The sequence below is a fragment of the Mixia osmundae genome (genome assembly GCF_000708205.1).
Source record: "Mixia osmundae IAM 14324 unplaced genomic scaffold scaffold_9, whole genome shotgun sequence".
In the NCBI taxonomy this organism is placed as follows: Eukaryota; Fungi; Basidiomycota; class Mixiomycetes; order Mixiales; family Mixiaceae; genus Mixia; species Mixia osmundae.
The window spans coordinates 27,237-52,441 of NW_014575555.1; the positions used below are offsets into that span (position 1 = coordinate 27,237).

The 25,205-nt window shown below is 58.3% G+C and overlaps 17 protein-coding genes across 17 annotated transcripts; 9 read left to right on the plus strand and 8 right to left on the minus strand.

Annotated features, from left to right (window-relative positions):
* Nucleotides 1-49: 49 nt before the first annotated feature.
* L969DRAFT_628721 (uncharacterized protein) lies at nucleotides 50-2,150 on the plus strand (the record flags this gene model as incomplete). The annotated part of the gene is made up of 6 exons (XM_014710606.1): nucleotides 50-209; nucleotides 266-768; nucleotides 819-1,167; nucleotides 1,215-1,619; nucleotides 1,675-1,895; nucleotides 1,944-2,150. 6 exons carry the CDS (start codon nucleotides 50-52, stop codon nucleotides 2,091-2,093), a joined length of 1,788 nt encoding a protein of 595 aa, XP_014566092.1. The 3' UTR covers nucleotides 2,094-2,150.
* A 1-nt stretch (nucleotide 2,151) lies between these two features.
* Nucleotides 2,152-4,483, plus strand: L969DRAFT_573969 (uncharacterized protein). Its single transcript, XM_014710607.1, has 2 exons — nucleotides 2,152-3,784; nucleotides 3,836-4,483. The coding sequence occupies exons 1-2, from the start codon at nucleotides 2,202-2,204 to the stop codon at nucleotides 4,086-4,088; spliced, it is 1,836 nt and encodes a 611-aa protein (XP_014566093.1). The 5' UTR covers nucleotides 2,152-2,201; the 3' UTR covers nucleotides 4,089-4,483.
* Nucleotides 4,183-4,555, plus strand: L969DRAFT_89459 (uncharacterized protein). Its single transcript, XM_014710608.1, has 2 exons — nucleotides 4,183-4,244; nucleotides 4,293-4,555. The coding sequence occupies exons 1-2, from the start codon at nucleotides 4,212-4,214 to the stop codon at nucleotides 4,479-4,481; spliced, it is 222 nt and encodes a 73-aa protein (XP_014566094.1). The 5' UTR covers nucleotides 4,183-4,211; the 3' UTR covers nucleotides 4,482-4,555.
* L969DRAFT_581954 (uncharacterized protein) lies at nucleotides 4,241-6,043 on the minus strand. The gene has a single exon (XM_014710609.1). The coding sequence runs from the start codon at nucleotides 5,737-5,739 to the stop codon at nucleotides 4,660-4,662; it is 1,080 nt and encodes a 359-aa protein (XP_014566095.1). The 5' UTR covers nucleotides 5,740-6,043; the 3' UTR covers nucleotides 4,241-4,659.
* L969DRAFT_96037 (uncharacterized protein) lies at nucleotides 5,869-6,293 on the plus strand (the record flags this gene model as incomplete). Its single annotated transcript, XM_014710610.1, has 3 exons — nucleotides 5,869-6,033; nucleotides 6,090-6,191; nucleotides 6,243-6,293. 3 exons carry the CDS (start codon nucleotides 5,869-5,871, stop codon nucleotides 6,291-6,293), a joined length of 318 nt encoding a protein of 105 aa, XP_014566096.1.
* Nucleotides 6,294-6,309: 16 nt separating this feature from the next.
* On the minus strand, nucleotides 6,310-7,533 carry L969DRAFT_104787 (uncharacterized protein; the record flags this gene model as incomplete). The annotated part of the gene is made up of 4 exons (XM_014710611.1): nucleotides 6,310-6,527; nucleotides 6,587-6,735; nucleotides 6,790-6,967; nucleotides 7,029-7,533. The coding sequence occupies 4 exons, from the start codon at nucleotides 7,531-7,533 to the stop codon at nucleotides 6,349-6,351; spliced, it is 1,011 nt and encodes a 336-aa protein (XP_014566097.1). The 3' UTR covers nucleotides 6,310-6,348.
* A 109-nt stretch (nucleotides 7,534-7,642) lies between these two features.
* On the plus strand, nucleotides 7,643-9,470 carry L969DRAFT_96039 (glycoside hydrolase family 85 protein; the record flags this gene model as incomplete). Its single annotated transcript, XM_014710612.1, has 3 exons — nucleotides 7,643-7,860; nucleotides 7,927-9,151; nucleotides 9,411-9,470. 3 exons carry the CDS (start codon nucleotides 7,643-7,645, stop codon nucleotides 9,468-9,470), a joined length of 1,503 nt encoding a protein of 500 aa, XP_014566098.1.
* Nucleotides 9,471-9,498: 28 nt separating this feature from the next.
* Nucleotides 9,499-10,713, minus strand: L969DRAFT_52393 (uncharacterized protein; the record flags this gene model as incomplete). Its single annotated transcript, XM_014710613.1, has 7 exons — nucleotides 9,499-9,710; nucleotides 9,775-9,829; nucleotides 9,883-9,951; nucleotides 10,006-10,094; nucleotides 10,142-10,255; nucleotides 10,317-10,514; nucleotides 10,569-10,713. 7 exons carry the CDS (start codon nucleotides 10,711-10,713, stop codon nucleotides 9,499-9,501), a joined length of 882 nt encoding a protein of 293 aa, XP_014566099.1.
* A 104-nt stretch (nucleotides 10,714-10,817) lies between these two features.
* On the plus strand, nucleotides 10,818-12,446 carry L969DRAFT_96041 (uncharacterized protein; the record flags this gene model as incomplete). Its single annotated transcript, XM_014710614.1, has 4 exons — nucleotides 10,818-10,959; nucleotides 11,016-11,537; nucleotides 11,586-12,019; nucleotides 12,069-12,446. 4 exons carry the CDS (start codon nucleotides 10,818-10,820, stop codon nucleotides 12,444-12,446), a joined length of 1,476 nt encoding a protein of 491 aa, XP_014566100.1.
* Nucleotides 12,447-12,450: 4 nt separating this feature from the next.
* On the minus strand, nucleotides 12,451-13,153 carry L969DRAFT_96042 (uncharacterized protein; the record flags this gene model as incomplete). Its single annotated transcript, XM_014710615.1, has 5 exons — nucleotides 12,451-12,585; nucleotides 12,634-12,736; nucleotides 12,787-12,876; nucleotides 12,934-13,021; nucleotides 13,075-13,153. The coding sequence occupies 5 exons, from the start codon at nucleotides 13,151-13,153 to the stop codon at nucleotides 12,451-12,453; spliced, it is 495 nt and encodes a 164-aa protein (XP_014566101.1).
* Nucleotides 13,063-14,413, plus strand: L969DRAFT_573720 (uncharacterized protein). The gene is made up of 2 exons (XM_014710616.1): nucleotides 13,063-13,441; nucleotides 13,491-14,413. The coding sequence occupies exons 1-2, from the start codon at nucleotides 13,251-13,253 to the stop codon at nucleotides 14,269-14,271; spliced, it is 972 nt and encodes a 323-aa protein (XP_014566102.1). The 5' UTR covers nucleotides 13,063-13,250; the 3' UTR covers nucleotides 14,272-14,413.
* On the minus strand, nucleotides 14,290-15,057 carry L969DRAFT_96044 (uncharacterized protein; the record flags this gene model as incomplete). Its single annotated transcript, XM_014710617.1, has 3 exons — nucleotides 14,290-14,667; nucleotides 14,723-14,925; nucleotides 14,979-15,057. 3 exons carry the CDS (start codon nucleotides 15,055-15,057, stop codon nucleotides 14,290-14,292), a joined length of 660 nt encoding a protein of 219 aa, XP_014566103.1.
* A 121-nt stretch (nucleotides 15,058-15,178) lies between these two features.
* L969DRAFT_89471 (uncharacterized protein) lies at nucleotides 15,179-16,320 on the minus strand. Its single transcript, XM_014710618.1, has 2 exons — nucleotides 15,455-16,320; nucleotides 15,179-15,398 (listed from the first exon to the last, which is right to left on the minus strand). The coding sequence occupies exons 1-2, from the start codon at nucleotides 16,204-16,206 to the stop codon at nucleotides 15,254-15,256; spliced, it is 897 nt and encodes a 298-aa protein (XP_014566104.1). The 5' UTR covers nucleotides 16,207-16,320; the 3' UTR covers nucleotides 15,179-15,253.
* L969DRAFT_89472 (uncharacterized protein) lies at nucleotides 16,289-19,206 on the plus strand. The gene is made up of 5 exons (XM_014710619.1): nucleotides 16,289-16,402; nucleotides 16,468-16,620; nucleotides 16,674-16,839; nucleotides 16,897-17,198; nucleotides 17,249-19,206. The coding sequence occupies exons 1-5, from the start codon at nucleotides 16,379-16,381 to the stop codon at nucleotides 18,848-18,850; spliced, it is 2,247 nt and encodes a 748-aa protein (XP_014566105.1). The 5' UTR covers nucleotides 16,289-16,378; the 3' UTR covers nucleotides 18,851-19,206.
* L969DRAFT_52828 (uncharacterized protein) lies at nucleotides 18,954-20,256 on the minus strand (the record flags this gene model as incomplete). Its single annotated transcript, XM_014710620.1, has 2 exons — nucleotides 18,954-19,061; nucleotides 19,114-20,256. 2 exons carry the CDS (start codon nucleotides 20,254-20,256, stop codon nucleotides 18,954-18,956), a joined length of 1,251 nt encoding a protein of 416 aa, XP_014566106.1.
* Nucleotides 20,257-20,424: 168 nt separating this feature from the next.
* On the plus strand, nucleotides 20,425-24,024 carry L969DRAFT_52317 (uncharacterized protein; the record flags this gene model as incomplete). The annotated part of the gene is made up of 5 exons (XM_014710621.1): nucleotides 20,425-21,747; nucleotides 21,798-22,279; nucleotides 22,328-23,354; nucleotides 23,376-23,732; nucleotides 23,785-24,024. 5 exons carry the CDS (start codon nucleotides 20,425-20,427, stop codon nucleotides 24,022-24,024), a joined length of 3,429 nt encoding a protein of 1,142 aa, XP_014566107.1.
* Nucleotides 24,025-24,130: 106 nt separating this feature from the next.
* On the minus strand, nucleotides 24,131-25,199 carry L969DRAFT_96049 (uncharacterized protein; the record flags this gene model as incomplete). Its single annotated transcript, XM_014710622.1, has 6 exons — nucleotides 24,131-24,204; nucleotides 24,258-24,496; nucleotides 24,554-24,645; nucleotides 24,709-24,794; nucleotides 24,862-24,995; nucleotides 25,147-25,199. 6 exons carry the CDS (start codon nucleotides 25,197-25,199, stop codon nucleotides 24,131-24,133), a joined length of 678 nt encoding a protein of 225 aa, XP_014566108.1.
* Between the last annotated feature and the right edge of the window lie 6 nt (nucleotides 25,200-25,205).

A 25,205-nucleotide genomic window follows, 5' to 3' on the forward strand; every position in this document is an offset into this window, starting at 1 on the left:
AAGGAGCGTGACTGACGTTATCCGCCATCACCGCACACCGGCCCGAAGCATGTCAAAGTCGTACTACATCGGCGTCGACGTCGGCACTGGATCCGCGCGGGCAGCCCTCGTGGACACTACCGGCGAGATCTTGGCCGAGTCGGTCTATGCCACGACGACTTATCGAGACGAGAGAAACGCCGACATCTTTGAGCAGAGCACGAGCGAGAGCAAGCTATCCCGAGCTTGTTGTCTGCTCGCCGAGCTGATGTCCCGAGCTTGACAGTCTGGCAGTCGATCTGCAAGGCTTGCAAAGATGTGCTGGCCGAGGCAAAGATCCCCAAGGAGCAGGTCAAGGGGATTGGCTTTGATGCCACCTGCTCGCTCGCGGTCTCTGATCTCAAGGGTGAGCCCATGTCTGTGACTGCCGATGAGTGGGGCGTCGGAGATGCAAAGCACAACATCATCCTCTGGGCAGACCACAGAGCAGTCGAAGAGGCAGCGACCATCAATGCCTCAGGCTCAATGGTCCTCAAATATGTCGGGGGGACCATGTCGCTCGAGATGGAGATCCCCAAAGTGCTCTGGTTGAAGAAGCACATGCCCCAGGAATACTTCCGACAGAGCATGTTCTTTGACCTGCCGGATTTCCTCACCTATCTCGCTACCGGCGACCTGTCGCGCTCCAACTGCTCGCTGGCCTGCAAGTGCTCGTACGTACCTCCCGGCGTCGAGGGAAGCGAGGGCTGGAACAAGGAATTCTTCCACAAGATCGGACTCGGCGAGCTGGTTTGTCGCCCCTTCGTCGAGCAGGGAGCGTGTCTGACTCCTGAGCGCAGGCGGAGGATCAGTTCAAGCAAGTCGGCGGCATTCCCGGCAAGACTGGTCTCATTCTCACCGCCGGTCAGCCCGTCGGCAAGGGCGTGTCTGCTAAAGCAGCAGAACAGCTCGGTCTTGCAGAAGGTACACCGGTCGGATCAGGCGTCATAGATGCCTACGCCGGTTGGGTCGGCACAGTCGGCGCAGACATGCCCGATCTCAAGGGCAGTGAGAAGCCGAGTCTGGACGAATCCCGCCATCGACTGGCTGCCATTGCCGGCACCTCAACCTGCCACATCGTGCAGAGCGACAAACCAGTCTTTGTCCCGGGAGTATGGGGCCCATACCTGCACGCCGTCTTCCCTGGGTGCAAGTCAGTCGCTCTGCTTGATCCCCCGGCTGACAGGTGCTTGCAGTCTGGATGAATGAGGGCGGCCAGTCATCGACGGGCCAGTTGATCGACTTCATGATCGATACCCATCCTGCCGCAGACCGTGTAAAGGCGATTGCCAAAGAACGAAAGACGAACCATTTTAGCATCCTGCAAGAGATCTTGGAGACTACTTTGAAGACACAGAGAGCATCTTTCCTCACCTACCTGACCAAAGACTACTACCTCTATCCAGACCTCCACGGCAATCGGTCGCCACTTGCCGACAATCAGATGAAGGGCATCCTCGTCGGCATGAAGCTCGACAAGACCGTCACCGATCTTGCACTCCGTTACTTTGCCACACTAGAGGCCATCGCACTGCAAACACGTCAGATCATGGACGAGATGAACAAGAATGGTCACGAGATCACCTCCATCTTTATGTCAGGTGGGTCCATACGTGGTCGTTCCTGCGTGATGAGCTCATGCACGGATCTCGACAGGCGGCCTGGTCAAAAATCCGCTACTGATGCAGCTGCTCGCCGACATCTGTAACGTGCCCATACAGCTGCCCTTTTCACATTCTGCGTCTGTCGTGCTGGGAAGCGCCATGCTCGGTCGCGCGGCGGGTGACGAATTCGCCGCGGACAGCTCGAGCATCGCGGATCAGAAGACAGCCGAAGATCGTTCGCACGGCATGAAAGATCGTCTCTGGGGCATCATGGCAGGTCGTCCAGCTGACCCGGATGCTTTGAGCTGACTCGACGCGCAGAGTGAGATGTCCCGGCCAGGCTCGACGGTGACGCCGAAAGCGGGCGAGCAGGAGAAGAGGTTGCTGGAAGTGAAGTACAAGATCTTCAAGCAGCTCATAGATTCACAAAAGCTGTGGCGTCAGGAAGTGTCCGACGCCCTTGCTAATTAGAACAATGCACGAGCACGCGAAGTGCGCCCCGGGCCGGGCTGTGTCTGAGACAGGCGAGACCCAAGTCGCGCGACTGGAAACACACAGACAGGACACTGCCGAGCGGCCATGAATGCGACAGCCCACATCCTGCCGGAGGGCATGTTGAGCCGGTTCAGCATGGAGCTTGACGAGCCTTCCAAGTACACGCTTGCCCAGCAGCCGATTGCGATGATGAGTCTCGACAGACGGCGGAGTGACAGCGCCCAGGAGGATGACGAGAGCTACGAGCGGCGAAGAGACGCTGGGAGCATAGCAAGGACGGTCTTTGAAGCTCTGAGGGCGCACACCAAGTTCATAGGCCCAGGCATCGTCATGTCGGTTGCCTTCATCGACGTAGGCAACTTTGCCTCTGCCCTTGGCGCCGGTGCCTCAAAAGGCTACTCGCCGCTGTTCGTCATTCTACTGGCGTCGGTGATGGCCATCTATGTCCAGATACTCGCTTGTCGACTCGGTGTCGTCAGCGGCCTCGATCTGGCGCAGCACTGCCGCAGGTCTCTCTACAACCGGCCAACGTACACGATGGCCTACCGCTCCTTGATGTATCTGCTCTGGTTCATCAACGAGGCCGCCATCATCCTCACAGACTTGGCCGAGCTGCTCGGCTCGTCCATCGCGATCAATCTCATGGCGCCCGCGATACCACTCTGGGCTGCCTCGTTGATCTCATTTGCCGACGTTGTCATTGTCTTGTTCTTCTTCAGCGACTTTCCCTCCAGCCATGTCAATCGATCCGTTCATGCTTTCGAACTGGTCGTTGGTAGCATGGTTCTGATCGTGTTCGTCTGCTTCATCATCCTGACCGCGCGGATACAGCCTCACTGGGGCGATGTCTTCAAGGGCTATCTCCCTTCGTCGAATATCATCAGGGACGATGGCCTGTACATCTCTGTGGCAATCATCGGCGCCGTCGTCATGCCGCATTCTATCGTGCTTGGCTCGAAGCTTGCCACGATCGATCGAGGCTCAACGGAGGGGGACAAGACTAAATTGGAAGCCACAGACGGCCTGCAATCAGAGCCAGTGCAATCTGGCCGCCATCTCCCGGCGCTGCATATGCCAAATCCTCGCACGATTCCGCAGGGCTTGACCTTGCCTTCTGCGCGTTCGGCCGGCAAGACCTCGCGCTTCGGCTTTCTCGAGCGGACGACAGAGCCTCGCGCAGATCGGGCGCCGACCATCGAATTCGTGCGCTCGCATCTACCGCATGTCGCAACAGATATTGCGCTCTCGCTCATCGCATTCGCTCTTGTCATCAATTCGCTCATCCTGATCGTCGCAGGCGCAGCTTTTTATCATCCGCTGGCTGGGCAAACAAGTGACGCAATCCAGGGCGTGCAGGATGGCAATCTTTTCAGTGCGTACGGCCTGATACGTGACACCATCGGCAAAGCTTTCGGCTACATCTTTGCCATCTCTCTGCTTTTCAGCGGCCTATCAGCCTCGGTGACCGCTACGCTAGCCGGACAAGTCGTTGGGGAAGGCTTTCTCAATCTGAAAGTGCGGCCGTTCGTTCGAAGGCTCATCACGCGTGGCATCTCGATCATACCGGCGATCGTCGTCTCCGCGAGTGTGGGTGCTAGTGGCTTGTCGACGTTGCTGGTAGCAAGTCAAGTCGCACTCAGCTTGATCTTACCCTTTGTCATCTGGCCGTCAGTCGCTCCTTCGTCGTGTCTGAATTGGCGTTGACGTGCTCTACACAGTCTCTTGTGCTTCACCTCGAACGCCGATATCATGACCATCTCCGACGGATCGACAGCTGCACCGACAGCAGAGTCATCCACTTCTCATGGGCGATTCAGGAACGCTCTGGCGCGACTCGCGCATCCATTTGCGCCGGCGAGTAGTAAGCCTGGAAGAGCCTCGTTCGTCAATTCGCCGGCCGTCATCATCATCGGATGGGCGATATGGGCGATCATCTGCATCTGCAATCTGTACGCCCTCACACAAATATAGACCATTGCTTTATACGTCGCGATCAAAAATCACTTTGCTGTTGTTTGCATGTCTCCCTTGCTCCTGCCCCCACAAGCGCTTGCAGCAGCCTGTCGGAGGGGCTTTGCAAGCAGTCGGATCACAATGGGACAGTTGGAAGACACGATGCGGGCCAAGGCAAGCCTGCCGAGCTGACAGAGTCTCATGAGCTCAGACAGCACGCAGCTCACAAAGCGGTTCCAGCCCGAGCAGCTGCGCATCACGAACGACTCGGCTGCTCACGCCGGTCACGCTGCAATGCGAGCGCCGGGCGCTGCTACGGGTGAGACGCACTTCACCGTCGAGATTGTCAGCGATGAGTTCGATGGCAAGGTGGGCACGCAACGCTTCAGCGCATCGGCGCCATCTAGCTGATCACTGGGGAGGCAGCGCCAGATGCAGCGGCATCGGCTCGTCTATGAGGCACTCTCCGATGAGCTCAAGGCGGGTCTGCACGCCCTGGTGCTGCGGACAAAGACGCCCGCAGAGATGATCAAGTCGTAGAAACTGCAATGCTCCCGTCGAGATACAAGCTGCGGGCAGACAGCTACGCTCATAGTCTCGCACTGACGGCGGGCGCGGAGCCCGGTCGATCTAGAAACTCGCCGATACCGGATGCCCAGAAGGCGACATCGAAGTAGTCAAAGAAGTTGTGCCCGTAGCGCGTCGAGGGGGTCTTGAACGACTCTGCATGTGCTATGCCTGCAAGCACGTCCTTGCGCTCGCTGTAAAAGACTGCAATGTCTGCCTCGCCATGGATGACGAGCACGGGCAGGCTGGGTGGGATGTGTCTGATCGCCTCGCGGATATCCCAGCTGGCGATGGCGGCAGCCTGGGTCATGATGACAGCGGCAGGTCGCCTGATGGCCGCAGCATCGAGCACCCTCCGCCTGAGCATCTCTGCATTGTCGGCGTCGTCCAGCCAGACGGGATCGTAGCACGCGCGCACAAAGGGCTCGACCTGCGCAATCTGCTCGGCCTGGCTCATCTCCGATTTCGGCTTCGATGGCGGGGGACCGCCGGCGCTGATGAGTCTGCTTTTCGGATTCTTGCTGCTCGTGGCGCAAAGGATGAGATGCTTGATCTCAAAGGGCAGGTTGGGCATGCAGACCACGGTCTGGGCGATCATGCCGCCCATCGAGAAGCCCAGCAGATCGATCGTCTTCCAGCCGAGATGGGCGACCAGTTCGGCTACGTCAGACGCCATGTCTTGGACCGTCCATCCCTCGTCGCGTAGCTCTTTGCTGCCCTGGCTCTCGCCGATAAACCGGTTATCAAAGACGAGGACAGGCCGTTCGTCCGCCAGACGCTGGTCGAATGGCCACCAATCTACGAGGCCAGATGCACTGAGGCCTTGGATCATGACGAGTGGTCGAGCGGACCGACGAGTCCGTGGCTTGCCTTCATCGCCGACGCTGCCCGTGCCGCGCTGAGCCGGTCCGACGGGCTGCAGAGATGCGTTCGAGTCCGTGAGATTGTTGATGCCGATGTCTGTTATGCGCTGCCTTGCATCGTCGCTCGGAGACAATAGAGATGTGCCGAGTACCCGGTAGCCGAAAGTGATGCCATGCTTCGACGTGTAGTACTGCGTCTCGGTAGCCCCCTGTTCCGGTGTGGAGACCTTAAAGCTCATCCCGACGGACCAGTGTGGCGAGGCGGTCAAGCTCGAGCTCGGCCAATGCAGCGTGTGATCGCCGGCGGGCAAAACGCGCAAAGGACGAGTTGGCTAGCGCGCCGAGTTGAGTCTAGTCAGTCAGACGTCATGTTGGGCGCCTTTGCTAGCACGCAAGTGAGATGCGGAGGTCTTCTGTGGAAGACGCCGTGGCGCATGTCAGACAGTCGCAAGGCTAACGTGAGGAAGCGCCTAAAAGCGGTCGATCAAGTCATCAGCGTCGTACGAGCCAGCGGCATTCAGACTGATGCTCTCGCAAGTCTCGGGTGGTATCCGATGACGTCTCAGGCTGACAAGGTAGCGCTGAGCAGACGAGAGCGCTTGCCCTTCCGAGAGAATGCGAGATGAGTGCGAGGGACAAGTACACTACCTTTTGCAAGTCCTCGCCTGGCCATCGCAAATCGCTTCACAAGGTCAGGCAGACTACAGTGCGAGTAGTAGTGCAGCGCTCAGACGAGGTGCAGGTCCCCAAGTTTACGCGGATCACTCGCCGGACGAATCCAGCAGGCTTCTAAGAAGAGATGCTGCTCTGCAAGGGGCCTTTTTGTTGTATGTATGCATGCAGATCGATCAGTACAACACCAGCTTGAGCTTGCCTTGCTCCAGCCGTTGGCTGACGCGAGGATCCTGCAGCACGTTCTTGAAGAGCGCAGCGCGCACCTCAGGCAGATCGAGCATCTGTCGATTTTTTGCATCTCTGAAAGAGCCATCGAGGACGAGGAAGGAGCACGACGAGAGCTGCAAAGAGTCTGCAAAAAAGTCATCAGCACCTACCTCACCTGAGCAGATGCAGCACAATCACACGGACCTGCATGGAGCAGCTTTCCCACGCGGTCCGGAGTGCCGCTAGCGATGGTGAAATCTGTGGACTGACACCATTTGACATGCTCGTCCAGCTTGAAATGCTTGCCGAACAGCTTTGCAACCTTGACGTCGCCGGCAAGAGGTCTCAAAGCTCTGCTTTCGGGCGTCAGTGAACGTGGACGGTTTCACCGAGTGGTTCAGACGAACCGGGTCAAATCTGCTGCTCTCAGGGCTGCGCCTGCGAGGACGATGATGCGAGGCGATCCTTTGCTTTTGGGTAGCTTGGACAGCGAAGCGAGGTGGCTTGCAGCGAAAGCCCTGATGAAGCTTGTCAGAGACGCGTAGGCTTCGTCTGCAAACGCAGATGTGTCTTGGAGACAGCGTTCTGCGAGAAGCGAGGGATCCAGTCAGCTCGCCGTGCGCGTGTGACAGGAAGATCGATTGACCCGAGACTCTGCAGCTGTCACGCTCGAGATCACTCAAGTTCGGCAGCGCTTTGAGTTGCTTCTCTGCCAGCAAGTCGGCCTGCAGTGAGGGCGGCAGACGAGCCAGCGCGGCGCCAAGCCGTTGCTCGCTGTCCAGAATGACGGCTCGCTCCTGCTGCCGCCTTTGCTTGGCTTGCCTGAGCTTGAGCTTCTTGGCCTCCTTCCTATCAGGCTTGACTCGCTTTGCTTCGGCCTGTTCTACAGGCTCCTGAGACTGTCTTCGTTTGCCCTGCTGCTTAGGCGACAGGTCTGTCTGGTGTAGGGCATCTTCGTAAGCAGCAGCGAGCAGGGATGCAGCCTCTTCGTCGACGATCTCCTCATCAGCAGCCTTGCTCGATGACGCAATGACATCCTCGTCTTCGAGCACATAATTCTCCTCTAGGTCATCGCCCCCGGTCGTCTGCTCTTTGTCTGTCACAATCGCTCTGCCAGTGGCCGTGTACGACTGCAGACTGCGCTCTGACATGGCACTCGTGCCGGCTCCACGTCCGACAGCAAGGCTCAGTCGCCAGCGCCAGCAGTCAGTGACTTGACAAAGAGCGCGTACCCTGCTTGCCAGCTCCCCGCCGATCCCCATGACTGCGGCCTACTTTGACTCGCTCGATGATCTGGCAGCATGGCATGCCACACATGCGCCAGTTGAGCACCTTGACTCATATCAGACAGCCCGAGCATATGACCCTTCAGTCCCAAGAACTCTCGTTTGCCATGACTTCAGGGGCGGCTATACCGAACAGCTCGACCGGCGCGACTATGTCTTCCATTACTGGCATCTCATCGACATCTTCATCTAGTCAGTCTCGGTCTCTCAGTGATCCTCCCCAAATCCCCTGACCGTCGCCCTGCGCGTTGCTTCCAGCTTTTCTCATCACCGGGTCTCCATTCCTCCCGCTAGCTTGATCGCCGCTGCCCACAAACGAGACACCAAGGTGCTCGGCGTCTTAGTCTTCGAGCACGAGGCAGGCCAGGAGGACGCGCGAAAGCTCGTCCAAGGCTCGAACGAGCGTTCATCTCGGCTCTTACGTACAAACGCACGACGCGACAATCCGTTCGCGACCGTCTCGATCGAGCATGCCGATCAGCTTATCGATCTCGCCATCTGCCATCGCTTCGACGGATATCTGCTCAACGTTGAGATTGACCTCGGCATGCACGGGCGGAGTCACGCACGCGAGCATGCTGTCGCGCTCCAGGCTTGGGCCGAATATTTCTCGAGTGAGCTCAGACGGCGCATCCCAGGCGGAGAGGTCATCTGGTACGATGCAGTAACCTCCACCGGCGCTTTGCGCTGGCAAAATCGACTGAACGACCTGAACCGCGGATTCGCCGACGCATGCGGCGCAATCTTCACGAATTATCACTGGTCGCCCCCTGATCTGGCCGCAGACTCACGAGAATTGTCTCACAGCACGCGGACTCCTCAGCGACTGCTTGCAGGGAGCGAGATCCCAGCGCTGGCTCCCAGCAATGTCTTTTGTGGCATCGACGTCTGGGGACGAGGCCAATACGGCGGAGGCGGTCTCTCGACACACCTAGCAGCGGCTGCCGTAAGTGCTGCACAACTTTCGATCGCTCTCTTCGGTCAAGCCTGGACATTCGAGTCATCCGAGCTCTTCCCAGACGGCGTACAGGATTGGTCGACTTGGCAAGAGACAGATCAGCATCTCTGGCTGGGAAGTGGTGCAGATGCACAGGATGAGCCTGCGCTCGCTTTACTCGAGCGTGAGCGTCGCAAGGAGCTGTACGAACGCCTGTCCGAGCAAGAGCGGGCGCGATTTGGAGCGTGCGACGTACCGCATCGACCTCTGTCGGCATACCTGACGGGAAAGCCGATAGACATCCGAAAAGCCGGCTTTGTTGCCACTGGCTGCCTCGGCTCGGGCAAAGCATATTGGCATCGCGGCGAACCTGTCTGGCAGCCGACGCGTGGCTGGACCGAGCCGAGCCTTGCATCAGCGTTCCCCAGCTTGGCAATTCCTTGCAGAGCTCGGCAGACCCATCTGGTAGCATTCGATGATACTGTAGCCTGGTCAGGTGCTCAGTCCCTGCTCGTCCGGGCCAGAGCGAGCGACCAGCCCATCAAAGTAGCGTGTTACTCCGTCTGGTGCGATTCAGCTTCGCTAGCCGCATTCGTCATATGGCAAGGGCCATGTGAGGTCCTGCCATATCTAAGCGGATTCACTGCTGCGCCGAACAGGGCTTGGAAAGCCGACATCGCTCACAAGGGCTGGCAGATCTCGAGAGCAGAATTGGGCGCTCGGCAATCCCAAGTCACGACTTCATGCGAGCTAGGCGTCACTGTCACCGGACAGGCTCCCTTTCACATCGGAGCATTAGCGATAGGCAAATCGGACGAGCTCGACGCGCTTCTTGCAGAATGCACAACGCTACCAGCCACGATAGCTCAGCAACTCGATCGACCGGCAACAAGCTACAGTCTGGCCGAAGGCGCTGGCTGATCTGCGGCTGGTGATAATCCGACAGCACGAGCAGCTTGCTGAGCTGGACCGTCAAGCCAATGCATGATAGCATCGACGACCGCTTCGGTCTGCCCATGGAAGTTGTGGTTGGCGCCTTCTATGAGTGCTAGTGAGCATTTCCCGTTCGTTCTCTTGTTCAGTACCTCGCTATATATTTTACCATCTGGGCGTCCGCATGAGATGAGGTTCAGATGAGGCCTGGCAGGGCAGCGGCAGGGATTGCGCACCTTCCACCGGCACGACCTCGTCGGAAGTGCCATGTACGATGAGCACATGTGTTTTCTGCTCACTGTGATCAGAGGAGAGTGACCTAGCCTGGCCGAACGTGAGCGTACTTCGGGAAATTCGGTCTCTACGTAGCGCGTCGGTATGGCAGCAAAAGTGTGCATGTCTTCTGGTCGGATCTGGGTCGATCCGCTCAGCCGTCCGTAGAGACTAGTGCAAGCGATCTAGCTTACCTCGACCGAGACCTGCTGACCGGCGACCCGTAGGCTGCGCACGTGAACGCCGTCTTTATCGAAGCCGTCTTTGTACAACGGTAGGAGATCTGTCGCATTCTAAGTATCCCGAGCGGAGCGCGCAGATGACACGCACCCCAGACGAGATCCATTCGGATCCGACCGGATATCTCGACGAGGAGAGGTATGCTGGGGTCCTTCTTGGTGATGTAGCGCAGAGATACAACGCCGCCGCGAGAATGGCCGACGACTGACTCGTCGGGGACAATGAGCTCAGCTCGCTTTCGGGTCAGACAGTGATGATGGCGCACCCATCTTGACGACATAGCCATATGTCTTTTGCAGGTAAGGCACGATGACGTCTAGATCGACGAGATCCTCCTCGAAATTGGACATATTCCAGACGCCCTTGGTCTCTCCGTTTGCGCGAAAGTCGGGACGATAGCTGTCTAAGCCTCTCGCTGCGAGCTTGCGTGCTAGTGATTTGTGATAGGACTGATTCTTGTGCGCTGCCATGCCATGCCAGGTCAGGCAGGCTCGCATGCCCCGGGCAGTCTGCTTACCGAGTGATCCGTGCAATATCAATGCCAGAGGGGCGCCTCTCCTGTCTGTCGAAGCTTCGGCTTGCTCGAGAATGCCCACGAGCTCCGGCGTGACATCTCCGCCCTGTGGGAAAGGTATGCTGATCCGAGTCGCCACTGTCGACATGCTTGCCGGCGTGGAGTCAGCCTGAACGAACGCTAGCCGGTCGCGCGTGGCCACGTGTCGATCGTGTCGAGGCATTCTTCGATGGGACAGCGCCAGGGGGTGGCATGAGCAGGGACAGAATCCGTGTCAGAGCTTCTGGACGGAAGGCCTGGGTCGGCTATGATAGGGGTTGGAGCATCAGCCAGCTCAGACTGGCCATCGCGGAGCAAATGGGCGCAAGGGCAGACTGCGAATTGCAACTACAAGGTGACGACGAGAGCCTGTCCGGAGAACAGCCTGCTTAGCCTTTGACTCCTACATAGGCTTTGCATTGCTCGATCGATCGACTTGCGACATCATTGATAGCTCGAGAGATGTACTGGATCTGAAGACAGCTCAGGCTTCAACGGCCCCGTCAACGAGCAGAAAGAGGCTGCGACTTGTGGTGCAAGACGCAGCGACAGATCAGCATGGCCAGTCACCAGCCAAGCCGTTGACAGGCCCGGCGAGAGCGCTCAACGGCAGCAGCAGCAGCAGCAGCAGCAGCAGCAGCAGCGCGAGCTCAACCAGTAGCGCCTCCAGCTCTGACTCGAGCGAAACGCCAAGCTCATCCGACTCCGGCGGCTCTTCTTCCGATGTCGATGTCACGATAGCGAGGAGTGAATCATTGCAATCGAGTAGCCCTTCCGACTCGTCGGATTCCTCGCCTTCTCGCGCCAGTGATGCTCTCGCAAGAGCCAAGCGTACCGCCATCGCCAGCCTAGCCAGCCTAGACGCATCCGCACGAGATTCCGGACCGGCGGAGGGTCCGAAAATCCCTCGGGAGAATGGGCAGGTGCCACCAGGTCAGTGGCCGCCCAGAGCGTGCGGTGCCCCACTGACCGTCGGTGCAGGACAGGGCAAAGCAAAGACGCGAGCCCGCAATGCGCGCAAGAAGAAGAAGCTACAACACGATCGCCTGATCACGGGCTCCCTGCAGGTCCACTCTGGATCACCGCTGCCTATGACCGCTCCTACAACATGCGCGGCGATCGGCAAGACACTGCCTGTCCTCTTTCATGCCCATCCATGGCTGCCGCCCTCATTGCGAGACGATCTGCCGCCACACATCTCAGTCGTCTCCCTCGACGTCGAAGCCAGAGATTTTGTGCCTGGGCAGCTACAGCCCGACTTTGTTCCTCAGCTGGCTCCCACTAAGCACAAGCGCGAGAGCGTAGCCAGCAACGGGCACACAGAGGCGCCCCTGGCAGAGATCGAGCAACTTTATGCGCAGATGATGCCAATTGAGCCTCACCTCCTCGAGCAGGGTATGCGCATTGCGGTCAAAGTACATCTCCATAATATTTCTATGCTACATACTGACGCTGGCGCTGCAGAATGTCGAGCTCGATGCGGAAAGCTGCATGCCCATCGATATACTTTACGCGGGCACGGTGGCCTGGGTCGAGCGAAAGGTCGCTGCCCGGCAGGACTTGATACCCACCAGCGCAGGGCAGGCGACGGCATACGCAACGGAGACGAAGTTTGGCCTCAGACTGGGCGACGCAACTCTGAGTCGCCTTGCAGCCTCGTTCGGAGTCGAGAGCGCCGAGCAGATCGACGAAGAGGGCGAGCTATCCGGCAAGGTCCGCTTCGGTCAAGACGCACTCGCGAGCCGCGCGACACAGAGCATACGCGAGCTACTCGACATTGATGAAGCCGATGTCAAGACGTTCGATTGCGATCTCATTCTCTCTGGAAGGCTGCTGCCCTAGTCTCTTACGACTTGCGGGGCAGCTCGAGCGTCCCGGATCTGCCATTCGGCTTTCGCGAGGACAAAGCCTGTGGCGCAAGTCCCGGCTTCAAGGCAGGAAAGTCGTCTGCCATCCGTTCGGCCAGCAGGTCTCGATAGGCCTGCAGAAGCATCAGCACGGCAGGGATCCCTCTCGCAGCTGAGCATACCGCCAGACTGTCGAGCTGGCCCTTTGCATACTGGTTCTCTGACGCCGCGCGGTCGATGTGAGCTTTCGTCAGGAGGTCGGGGTTCTTGTTGGCATCGAGAGCCCTGCAACGCTCGATCAGCGCATGTATGCCCTGCGCATTGAGCTGGCTTGCTTGATGATGGCGAGCGGAATGAGGCGATGACTGAGGTCCGAGGTGCCTGCTGAAGCCGATAACTGTGCGAGTGACTCTGTGAGCTCATTGCTGGCTTTCCGACATCAGGGCCGCAGTGAACAGCTAGGCAAGCAGGCAGTCTCGTACATCTTGGATCCGATCAGTCCGCCCGACATGTCCTTCCATGGCGGCTCGCCTGTGCCTTCGACTGCCGCTGGATCTACATCAGCAGCGCCTGTCCGCAAGTTCAGCTCTCGCTTCACAGTCCTGTCGGGCAGCTCGACGGACAGATGCCTAGCTCGAGCAAAGTCTGGAGAAGGTCCTGCACGACCATCTCCACATCGCTGACGCTGCTCGGTCCATCCATCGATCGATGGCAGGCAGTGGATAGATAGGCCAGCTAGCTGCTAGCAATACGCGACCCTGCAGGCCCTGCAACGGCCGCTCATCGCTCGGTCGCCCTCATGAGCGAGGCCAAACCTGATCCTGCCTCAGAGGAGCACTGGGATCCGCTAGCCTTCCAGACAGAGCTCGATGCAGCGTTTGCCTCTCGCCGTGCGCTCGTTGACTCGTGGATACCGGACACCTATCTAGCAAAGCATGGACGACAGAGCGCAGATGGCCCCCCGCCTGCTCTCAGCACAAGACCTGCCAAGTGCGCACACAGAGCATCGCTTCGCCGTCTGCTCACAGCTCCCTTACAGACTCGGCTTGGGTGCAATCCCGGCTAAAGGGTCAACTCTACCCCAAGCAGAACTCGCCAAGAAGCTCCTGAGGCCCGCAGAGAGGACACGCCTGGGCGTCTTCAGGACCGATGCATCCGGAAGTAAGCAGAGCACGAGCAGCAGCACCCTGTCGGCTGCCATCGAAGGTGGAGATCAGAGCAGCGACGAAGAGAGCAGTCGCGCAAATGCAATCAAGCCGCGCCACTTGGCGTCATCGTCGGCTGCCAATGGACACCTGAGTGCCAAGAACAAGCCGATCCCAGACCAGCAGATCGGACAGACCTCTTTGCCGTCGAAAGCCAAAGACGCCCTCGGCTCGCCCGAGACAGCCGGCAACCGGGAACCGAATGAGCCCGCCCTCTTTGCAACTCCGTCGCCGCAAAAGCCAGTTCCGACGCGTGAAGCACCGTGGGGGGTTGCGACCGTACCTACCGGCAGCTTCTATGGCGCTCGACCCCCGAATCTGGCATCAAAGTACGCAATCGACGCTAGCCTGCATGGAAAGGAACGCAAGAAAGCCCAAAAGGCAGCGCGCAAGGCACAGAAGCAAGCTGCGCGATCCCGTGCACAGCCTAGCAGTGCAATGCTTGACGAGCCACAGCCAGAGACCTTGCAGCCCTCGCCGAGCAGCATCCGATCTGCAGACTTGACGGAAGCCAGCGTTCGTGATGAGCCTATCTCGAAGAGCAAGGCAAGACGAGAGAAGCGCAAACAGAGACGAGATAACAGCCTCGAGATGAAAAGACAGCGTCACGAATGAGGGCTCGATGCAATACATCTAAGTCGCACTCTGAGCCTCCTGCCTTTCTGCGGCGGGCACGGCCGAGCTAGCGGCAGTGGCATCGCTCTTGAGCAGCTTGAGCCTGGCGTCGAGGATCATCCGCGTCTTTCGGTCTCTGACAATGTCTTCTCTGGATAAGTCCTTGCCAGCTGTCGCGGCAGTGGCGATGCTCTGTCCTGATCGCCAGGCATCTTCTTCCGCTTTGGCTTTTGCTTCCAGTCCATACTTTCTCAGCAGATTTGCTTGCGCGCCGGACGGAGACGATGATGCTGTGCTCGCTGGGCGGTTGCGGGCTGCTGTCGCTGCCGCTTGTGCCGTTGTACCTAGAATTGGCGTCGGCCTGGGCGGACCGTCTGCAAAGAAACTTGCAGGCGGCTGCAGAGATGAGTGTGAGCGCATGTTCGGCCGAGAGAGGAGCGAGAGAAGGTACCTCTGGTAGCCGCCCTTCCCTCAGGATTCGCTCGCAGGTCGACTCGACACTGCCGCCCTGTCTTTCGAGATCATACTTGATCGCTGCCAGCGACACCTGTGGGAACATCGCCTGGACCTGTTCGATCTCGCTCTGTCTGACCTGTCGCCTGCGGCCGCCTCTGCCATCGCTCGCCGTTGTTGCACCGGCTGAAGCTGCTTGACCTGTGGACAGACATCAGCTCGCTGTATGACGTGCCTGACGAGGCTGTGCGGACTAGTGAAGTAGCGCAGCGCCACAAAGAGTACGCCGGCTGCAAAGAGCGTCACGCCGATGTTGGAGAAGCCCTCGTCCATGGCTGCCGGAAGGGATGGTCACTTGTGATCTTGGCTGGCTGTCGGCTGTCACGTCACGCGTCGGGCACGTCTGCATGCTTATATACGCTCGCGGGCGTGCTCAGGCAAAGTAGGAGCTCATGGATCATGTTCCTGCCCTGAGATGCCCTTCACAGTACAGATCGATCGATGCAACAGAGTCGGCTGACACGACGTTCTACTGGTACTTTACCGTGATATGAACGCCCTTGCTGACTTGGAACTGATTGAGTGCCTCCAGGGCAACAGCTGCGTGTGCAGGAGACTCGTAGACGATCTGTCCGATGCCACGTACGATTCTCGCACCTGTGAGTCCGGCATATCTGGCAGAGCGCGTCAGGAGACGGGTGCAAAGGACCAGAAACAAACGAATGCTTACTGTTGAAACAAGAGCCTGAGCGAGTCTTCCGTCGTCTCTTGCGGCAGGCCATGGACGGCCAGGATATGACTGGAGGGGCGCTGGGCCGGTTGTCCGTTCGCCGCAGCAACGTCTGCTTCCTCCTTGTCCGAGTCCTCCTGCATCTCCTCCTCGCCTCCGTCGGCGACCGTCCTTGGCTTCTTGGCTAAGCCCGCGCTCGGCTCGGTCTCATCATCGCCGTCGTCGTCCTCATCTTCCTCTTCTTCGTCCTCCTCCCCTTCCACACCCGCTCGGCCAGCCCGTTTCTTCTTGCCCGCCTCTTCGTCTCTCTGTCGTTTGCGGGTGGTTTCCTCCCTGTTCTGAGCGTCAGACACGACGAGCTTGCCCTTGCGCTTGTTGGCGGTTGCTTCCTCCTGGCTCTTGATGATGCCCATCTTGATCTGATAGAGCACGTCCTTGCCAGACTCTCTCTCGATCGTCGCATGCGATTTCGTCTTTGCGTAGCTGATCCTCATGGGCTGTCCGCAGAAGATAGCCCCGTCCTCTCGCCGTCTTGCGGTCGTGGCTGATGTCAGGCTCTCGTAGACGACGAAGGCCTGTCCTCGCATCTTGGGCCCCTTGAGGGCGACGACGTCGAGGAGGTGGCCGTGGACAGAGAAAAGTGAGTGTAGCAGCCTCTTGAGGTCCTCCTTCTTGATGCTCGCGTCCAGCCCTTGCACGTACAGCGTCGTGTTGGGCGGCAGTGTCGTTCCTACCGAGTCTGCTGCTGCCATCCTTGCTGGCTCGTCTCTCGCTCTCTGTCGATGATCAGCGTCAGAGCCAAAGCCAAAGCCGCCGAAGTCTCGACAAGTTTGAATTAATTCAGTCGCGTTGGCTGCTGCTGTCGTGTCGTGTCGTGGCGCCGCTTGGCCTGCCAGGTCGAAGGAGAGTCCTGCTCGAGCGAGCATGGACGTCCTCAAGCTGACTCGGGTACGTGAACGAGCGAGCGAGCGAGCGAGCAGATGGCGCCAGAGCTCACCTCCTGCCTTGACCAGGTCGAACGGGTCACACTATACGACGGCCTGGCGGTGACGAGCTCATCGAGAACATATCAACCCTCACGAGCTTGCTCGCTCCACCTGACCGAGCATCATGTCATCCTCCGCTTCGACGAGGCGACAAGTCTCCCCGACTCCCAGGAGTTATGGGCCAGTCACTTCGAAAATGCTCCCACAAAGCAAGCTGAGGCCATATTTCACAGATTCCTCACCCCCTGGTCGCCGTTCTCGCACTCCATCCAGCCTCACAAGATCGTACAGCTCCTCTCATCGTTCGCACGCGAGACTTTCACACGAGGACACTCGTCCTGCCAACCTATGAACAAGGCCTCGCAGTCTGGGAATCCATACGCGCCGTCGTCGCCGCTAGTGAGCTCATCTCCTCCTACAAGCAATACAGCTGTTGAGCACCTACCCTTGCCCCAGCCAAGCTCAAGTCGCTCTATGCCTTCTCGAACGGCAACCTGACCGAGGCGGGCAAGGACGCCCAAGGATGGAACCTATACTCGCCCTCGGCAGAATACGCTCGGATGGGCCTCGGCAGGAAGGACGCGCGGAGTGCTGCCTGGCGCTGGTCAGATGTCAACAAGTCATATGAGTTCTGTCCGACCTATCCGAGCCAGCTGGCAGTACCTGCGACCATCAGCGATTCTACACTCAACTACGGCAAAGGCTATCGAAGCAAACAACGCGTTCCTGCCCTCGTTTATCTGCATTGGTCAAACCTGGTCAGGAAGACGACAACAGTCCTTCCATGCTTGCTGACGCATTGACTCAGGCGTCTATAACGCGCTCGTCGCAGCCCATGGTTGGCCTCAAAAACGCAAGATCTATCCAAGACGAAAAGCTAGTGGAAGCCATTTGTCGTTCTCACGCGAGTCACACATTGCCCAGCACTGCGCCGCGAACGGAGAATAGCGTCATCTATGGCGCGACTGCGACCAATCTCATCATAGACGCAAGGCCTACCACCAACGCCATGGCAAACGTCGCAAAAGGTGCCGGTACCGAGAATATGGAACACTACAAGGCCTGCAAAAAGGCCTACCTCGGCATTGATAACATACACATCATGCGAGCTTCTCTTGCCGCCGTCAATGATGCTCTCTGGGACGCAGAAACGACCGGCGTCCTCTCTCGGCGCGCCCTCAGAAAATCGGGCTGGCTCAAGCATTTGACGGCCATACTCGAGGGCGCTGTGCTCATTGCGCGCAACGTTCACATCAACAACTCTCATGTGCTCGTGCATTGCTCGGATGGCTGGGATCGTACCTCGCAGCTATCGGCATTGGCGCAAATCTGCCTCGATCCATACTACCGCACCATGGAAGGCTTCGCTGTGCTGGTCGAAAAGGACTGGCTTGCATTCGGGCACAAGTTTGGTGACCGAGCAGGACATACAGTACCAGATCGGACCCAATTCATGCTAGCTCCTGGCGACGGCCAATCGGCCCAAGCAGCCTTCCTGGCGTCAGTTCAGAAAGGCATCACGTTCTCGTCTTCTCACGTGAAGGAGACTAGTCCTGTCTTCCATCAGTTCTTGGACTGTGTATACCAGCTTGTCCGTCAGTTCCCCCATCGGTTCGAGTTTGGGTCAAAATACCTACAAAGGCTCCATTTCGAGCTGTACAGCTGCCGCTACGGCACCTTCCTGTTCAACTCGGAACGGGAGCGATATCTAGAGCGTAGCGCTGTCAGCACACAGTCTGTGTGGACCATCTTTCGGGGCGAAGCTCGGGGCGAATATCTCAACACGGCGTACGAGGCTGAGCGTGACACGCCAGCAGCTCGGTTGCGCGACGATCAGGGAGTCATCTTACCCAATCCTAAAGAAGTTCGCTTCTGGCACGAGCTGCTCAACAGGACCGAGGATGATGTCAGGATAGACCTCGCCACTGATGAGGACGAAGGTGAGGCCATGGAGCCAGAGCTCGTCGGTCCAATCTCTGGCAGTCAAGTCGATCCCGTTTTGGCTCCAATGATACCTATTCGAGCAGCTGTGAACAGCGACGTCCCTTCACGCACCAATAGCCCGAGACCGACTAGCTATGTCCATGCTGCACAACCACAGCTTCAGAACGCCCTGGAGAGTGCCTACAAGTTTGGAGGATCGGCTTGGAACTCGATCAGACAGGGTTATCAGGATTTTGCTCGCGAGATTGCCACGCCTCCGAACGAGGCAACGCATCATGCGACAGATCTCCAAGACCTCAGCAGCAATCCCTGGATGAGCGAAGCGCGCTCTGCGCCCAAGCGAGCTCCTCAGACGGGCCTGAACGGCAATCTGCCAAGCCCTGTCTCGACGGGGCTGCCGCGAGAGACGGTCGACACAAACAGACGCTCAAGCAGCGCGAATGGGTTCAATCCGTGGGCAGTGTGATGCGCTACAGGCAGTGACTTGTCTGCTGGACCAACAGCTGCAAACAACAACAGAGCACCGGAAGTAGCACAGACAACACGTGGTCCTTGCTGACTGCGCACATCTACCGGAGGTCGTGGACTCTGAAGGCCAGATCATCAACGATGCGAAGATGGCCTTGACCGTGCGCGTCGGTATAGAGAGGCAGTGCAGCATGGGGATGGAAAAGGTCCTGCGATGACTTGTCAGCAAGCTCGAGCAGAAGAGGATCTGCGCAGACTGACCTTCGCTCTGCAATGCAAGATGGTCTGCAGACCTGGTGGATCGGTGAGACGAAAGTAGCCGAGATCTGGCTTCGACTTTGGACTGCAAACGACGGCGATGGCCTCCGGCAACATCGCCTGGTAGCTTGCCTGGGTGTGTAGATCGAGCGATGACATGAAGCAGCTCTGGACGGGATGGGTGTGAATCCAGCCGAGTGTGAGGAGGTCGTGCTTGGTCTGGAAGGCGAGTATCTCTTCTTCATGGGTGGTGGCACAGGTGTCTGCGGTCGCGCGCTGTTTGGGCACAAGCAAAGTGGTGATGCGGAGCTCGTTGCGTTCCAGTCGCCCCAACAGCAGGCCGCACGTCTCGAGATTGCGCTTTGTGTTTGGCTTGGCGATCGAGACGAAAGAGCTTGGCAGCTTCTTCGGCAGTGCGAGCCAGCGCAAGGGTATCTTGCTCGCAACAGCATGAGACGAGCTCGTAAACGTTCTGTGACTGGCCACCGGGTGCTCTCGCTTGGGCGCGCTACTGCGATCTGAGCGGGGCAAGCTGGAATGGGAAGCCTTGTGTGGCAAACTGGAGTGTGATGGCCGGCGGGTATCCTCTGAGCGAGAGCGGCTCATCGACGGCGAAGGAAAGGCAAGCTGAGCTGGCGGGACGGGCGGGGATCTGAGGTGGATCTGGTCCATCTGTTGCACGATGACCTGGTCAGATGGCCTGGCGGGAGCTCTCCTCCTTGGCAAGGGTGTGAACGCGGTCTCTGGGAGCTGTCCGAGCTGCGCCTGCGGATGGTAGGCCTGCCAGCGATCGACGGCGGCGACGAGCGGCAGCTTGAGCCGGTTGAGGTCGTCCATGATCTGGTAGCCCAGCTGTTCTGAGCGATTCCTCGTCGAGACGTCAATCTCGTGCGCCTCGAGTTCATCCAAGATCCTCGCGCAGCGGACGAGTAGGATGTACGCACTCTCGTTGTCGTCATTGTGACGATAGGTCGTCGCTTCTGCGTAGAGCTCGAGGGCTGATCGCATCCAGCGGGTCGATCCGTCGACGTACGGCAGCTTTGAGGCCGCAAAGTCGGCGAGCTCTCTCAGTGTGGCCGGCCGTCGTCCTCCTCTCAGGCTCGGGTCCTCGCCCGGCCGCAACGGCCTCGGTGGCGGATCCCGCATGACTTCGTGAGGGGCACGTCGAGGGTGGGGCTAGGCCATTGAGCAAGAGCTTGGATCTGAGAGGAGGAGACCGAGCGCGACGACGACGAGATGGAAAGGAGGAGGGAGCAAAGGGAGCTGCCGAATGGACGAGCTCGCTGATCACCTGGGAGCCACAAGAGCAGCAGCATGGACCAGGAGACGGCCGCCATCTCCAGCTTGGGCTCTTTCGCCATCTCGAGGTTCCTAGGCGACGATCTCGGCCAAGATGGCTTCTCCTCACTGTCCAGCCAGCTTGGCGGATCTGGCAAGGCCAACTTGGACGAACAGCAGATCTACAACGACCGCTTCGAGTCAGACGAGGAGAGCGATGACGGGGCCAGCAGACAGGACGGGAAGGCTATGCGAGGCAGGGACTGGGAGGCAGAGATTGACAAGGAGGATGCAGAGGAGGCCGCTCGAGCCATCATCGCTGCCCCTTCACAACATCCTCAGTCAAGCTTCGTCGTCAGAGGCGAAGACATGGACTTTGATGACGACGACGACGACGACGACGGCTTGTCAAGCGACAGCAATGAGCCCGTCGCCCGAGTAAAGTCAGAGGAGCTCGAGCCAGAGCTGCCCTCGGCGGAGAGCTCGACGCCAGAACTCATGCCGGCTCAAGTACGCAAGCCTGTTGACATCCGGACTGTCTTTCCAGACTTCCAGTCCTCCCGACCGCTGCCCTTCACGAGCATGTTCTGCCAACCTCGCAAGCGACGACGGCTCGATGGCTTTGACGCGTCCAAGCGTGGCAGATTCAAAGTCCCCAGCAAGGACGAGGTCGGCCAGCGCACCGGCACGGGCGACATCATCGTCGCTCCTCTCGACCTTCCCACTCAGGCTCAATGCCTTCAGCCGAGAGGCACCGTGCGTGGCGAGCTTGCGCGCTATGTCGCTATGGCGGGTCCCTTGCGTCAGCTATTCGCCGAACAAGACAGCTCAGAGCAGCCTGAAGATCCTAGTGCTCTTCTCCGTGATCTCGGGCAGGAAGTAGGACAGCATCTGTGGGAAGTCGAGGCTTGGGAGGATCAGATTGTCTGGGATCGTAGCCACCCGCCGCCTAGCCATCGCGACGAGCCCGTCACGATCATTCCAAAGGATCCGGGTACCAAGCCGAACGCTCTCGCTCGGCAACGCGCTGTCTATCGCAATCCTGACCTCGAGACTGGCAAATGGCTCGATGCCATCCGCTGGACAGGCATCGAGCCAGATCACCCTTTCCTCAACTTACAGCTCAGTCTCAACGATCCGCAGATCTCTTGGGACGCAGCAAATCAGGACCGCGGCGGAGCGGACGAGGCTAGCTCGCGCATGATCGTTCGCACTCAGCAAGGCTTGGATTGGCTCAACCATTCAAATGATAGTGTGTACGCCTCTACGTTTGCGCCCTCACGGCGGAGAATCCGTCAGACCTTTGCAAATCTCGAGGTCAGGCACAGCTATCCTGCGATCAAGCTACAGATGCCATTCGTACGTCACTTGTAGTCGCTAGATCTACTCACTGATGACACGCTGCTCAGTATAAGCCGCGCTTACCGAAAGCAGAGTCTCGATTCTGGCATCGGCCTAATCTCCAGTTTCCCAACAACATCGCAATCAATTTTGAACGTGTCAGATCATCGAAGAAACGCAAGGACGAACAAGGGCGCAAGCTGCGAGCGAGCGACTCTGCCCAAGCCCTTCACACGACATCTGACCTCTCACTGAGAGACACGAGCGAGTTTATCCTGCTGGAATTTTCCGAGGAGCATCCACCTATCATGTCTAATTATGGCATGGGTACTCTGCTTGTCAATTACTATCGCAAACGTGATACGGCTGACGCGCATGTGCCAAACGCCCCTCTCGGCCAGCCTTTCATCCTCGACGGCGCAGATGACTCGCCCTTTATGCGCTTTGGGGACGTCAAGCCGGGTCAGACGGTGACCGGTTTGTACAACAATCTGCTTCGTGCACCTGTCTACAAACATGCCCCTGCCCATACAGACTTCCTCGTGATTCGGTAGGTCTGGCAAGGCTGTCTGACTTCTGTGACCTGACGTCGAGGCAGTCATACCGTACAAAACGAGAGCAAGTATTTCATCCGAGCGATCAAAAACATCTTCACAGTGGGACAGATCTTGCCGGCTGCGCTCGTACCGCCGCCTCAAGCGAGGGCTCTGACGATATCATACAAACAGCGCTTTCAGTATCTTGCGAGCAAGCTGGCCGCCAACAGCAAGCATCATCAATTCAAGACGCAAAAGATCGCTGTCTTCTTTCCCGATCAGACCGAGACTCAAGTGAAGGGTCGCTTAAAGGAGTTCATGGACTCGACCCGTTCCGGCAATAAAGCCGGCCATTGGACTCTCAAAGCATCCCACAAGCCAATGGAAGACGCCGAGTTTCGCAAACTACATACGCCTGAGCAACATGCACTGGCAGAGGCAATGCAAGTAGGCCAGCAGCATCTGCTTGACTCTGGCTACAGCAAGCTGCCGGAAGTAGACGACGAGGATGCGGACGAGTCCAAGCTCGATGTCGAGCAACAGCTGGCCCCTTGGAACACCACAAAGAACTTTCAGCTTGCTGCGCAGAAAAAGGCCATGCTTCAGCTGTTCGGTCCAGGCGACCCAACTGGACGATCCGAGGGTTTCAGCTTCCTCAAAGTCTCGATGAAGGATATCTTTCTGCGCGAGGGGGAGAGTCGTGATGCTCGATTGGCTCAGCTGGCCAAGCGGCCTAAGGGTCACCAGAAGATTTCGCCCTCCGAGCAACACGCAATATACGAAGAAGAAATTGAGCGCATCTGGAAAGCGCAGAACACAGCCTTGTCATCTCACAAACGCCCGCAACTGACGGTCGAGGACGAAATGCGCGCGAGAGGATCAAGTAGGGATCAACGAGGATCTAGTGTCTACGGCACGCCGGCAGCGTCGGGTCTCAGTCCGGGTCAGATGAGCCGGGCATCGTCGCCCGAGCGTAGTCGTATGCACGGAGATGCGGATGAGACGGGCAGCTATTCTGGCAGTCTTGGTGCTACCGCAAAGTTTCTCAAGATCAAGCGAAGGGCGAGTCGTTACAGCCCACTTCAACATGTGCTGACTCGTATCTGACAGATTGGCGAGCGATGGATGTCCGAAATCGTCCGTGATCCGGCCGTGATTGCTGCGTACACTCGCCAGCGCCAGATCATCGAAGACAAATCGATGGATGTCGAGACCGTCGTCCTAAGCAACGACCCGAAGCAGCAAGAGCGCCAGCGCCGTTTGATCGAAGAGCAGCTCCAAAAGCTACGCAAGAAGGCAGAACGACGCGAGCAGCGCAAGGCAAAGCAACTAGGCACACTGGACACCTTTGACTCGCCGGGCCCGTCTACGCCTTTTGGGGACAGTGCCAGCGCCGATGGCTCCTTCCTCGCTGCTAACATACTGTCCGGCTCACAGTTCAGTTCGACTTCAGATGGAAAGGCTGTCGTGCGTGGCTCGTAGACTTGCAGTCTGCAATCAGGGCTGACAGGCGCTTCAGAGGAAATGCTCCAACTGCGGCGCATTAGGCCATATGCGTACCAATCGCAAGTGCCCGCTCTACAGCAAGTTCAAGGAGGAGAGCGCCAACAAGGCGATTGCCCCCAGCCCGGCAGCTGCAGTCTTTGGGACACCGTCGTACAATCCGATTCTGTCCCAAGGCGTTACTTCGGCCGGATCGCCTCCAACGGGCTCTTCCGCGCCTCCCAAGCTAAAGTTGTCGTTTGGCGGTCAACGCTAGGTCAGCGTGAGGCAGGGCGACTGCAGTCCATGCTACGAGTGATCTGCGAATTGCATACATGAGAACACGACAAGGGTTTACAGCCTGATGCGAGGGCGTCTGATCATCACATGGCCATCTCGGCCTGTAGCTCTCGCAGCTCTCGCTCGATCTCGCTCTCCTCTGCACTCTTGGCAGGCGCTGGACGTCGCGGTCAGTCCAGCCGTTATGCTCTCTGAGAGGAAAGTGCCAACCTGCTGGCAGGGAGGGAGCCGCATCAAGAGTGCCCAGTCGATTGGCAGGTGCACGGGTTGCGCCGGCGAGCCTCTCGTCGAGCTGCTCTTGTTCGAGCTCCTCGAGCTCGGCCTTGAGCTCATCTTCGTCGACCTCTGTGCCCATGCCGACTGGATTGCTGATTGCATCAGAGATCTCGTTGGTCAGCTCCATCTGCTCGCGGATGGAGTCCATCGTCGCATCGACTCGGTTGATGTCCCTGGCGAGACGAGTGTCAATCCCAGAGGGGTGAGACGCGTACTCGACAGGTGCTTACAAGTTGCCGTGGATCGACTTGAGTACATTAGCACCTTCTTGCATGGCACGCATGGTCTCCATGTTCATGTTGGCGCTCTCGATAGCATTGACCTGCGCGTGGGAGGGTGCTCAGTGAGCCGGACGCGTGCCCGGCACAGAGATGGTGTGACTTGCCTGAGTCTCGAGGGTGAGCCGCCTTCCAGCGAGCTTGTCTAGATCAGACTCGTAGATCTTCTTCTGCCTGAGCGCTGCCGTCGCGACTGTCATTGTTGCAGCCGCAGGTGAGCGAGCGAGCGAGCTGTCGATTGAGAGAGATCATCAGCTCACCTCGCTTGTTCGTCGTTGCATTCGCTCTCGCTTTCTGCAGCTCGGCGTCTATCTTCTTGTTGAGGTGATCTTCTTGCTTCTCGAGCATGATGAGCATCTGCCTCAGATCAACAATCGCATCTCGAGCTTTCTCCCTGTGTTGTATGGCGTGTGTCAGTCACGCATGACGCTCGTCAGGGCGTGAACAGAGCATGCGGTGTTCCGGATGACAGGCAAAGCGAGAAGACAGGGCGCAGAAGGGGCAGCATGGCTGCCGAGACTGACGAGAGGGGAAGCGTCACTGACCTCGAATTGGCGACGGATCGCTTTCCGGTGAGGTAATTCATCCAGGACGACATGCAGGG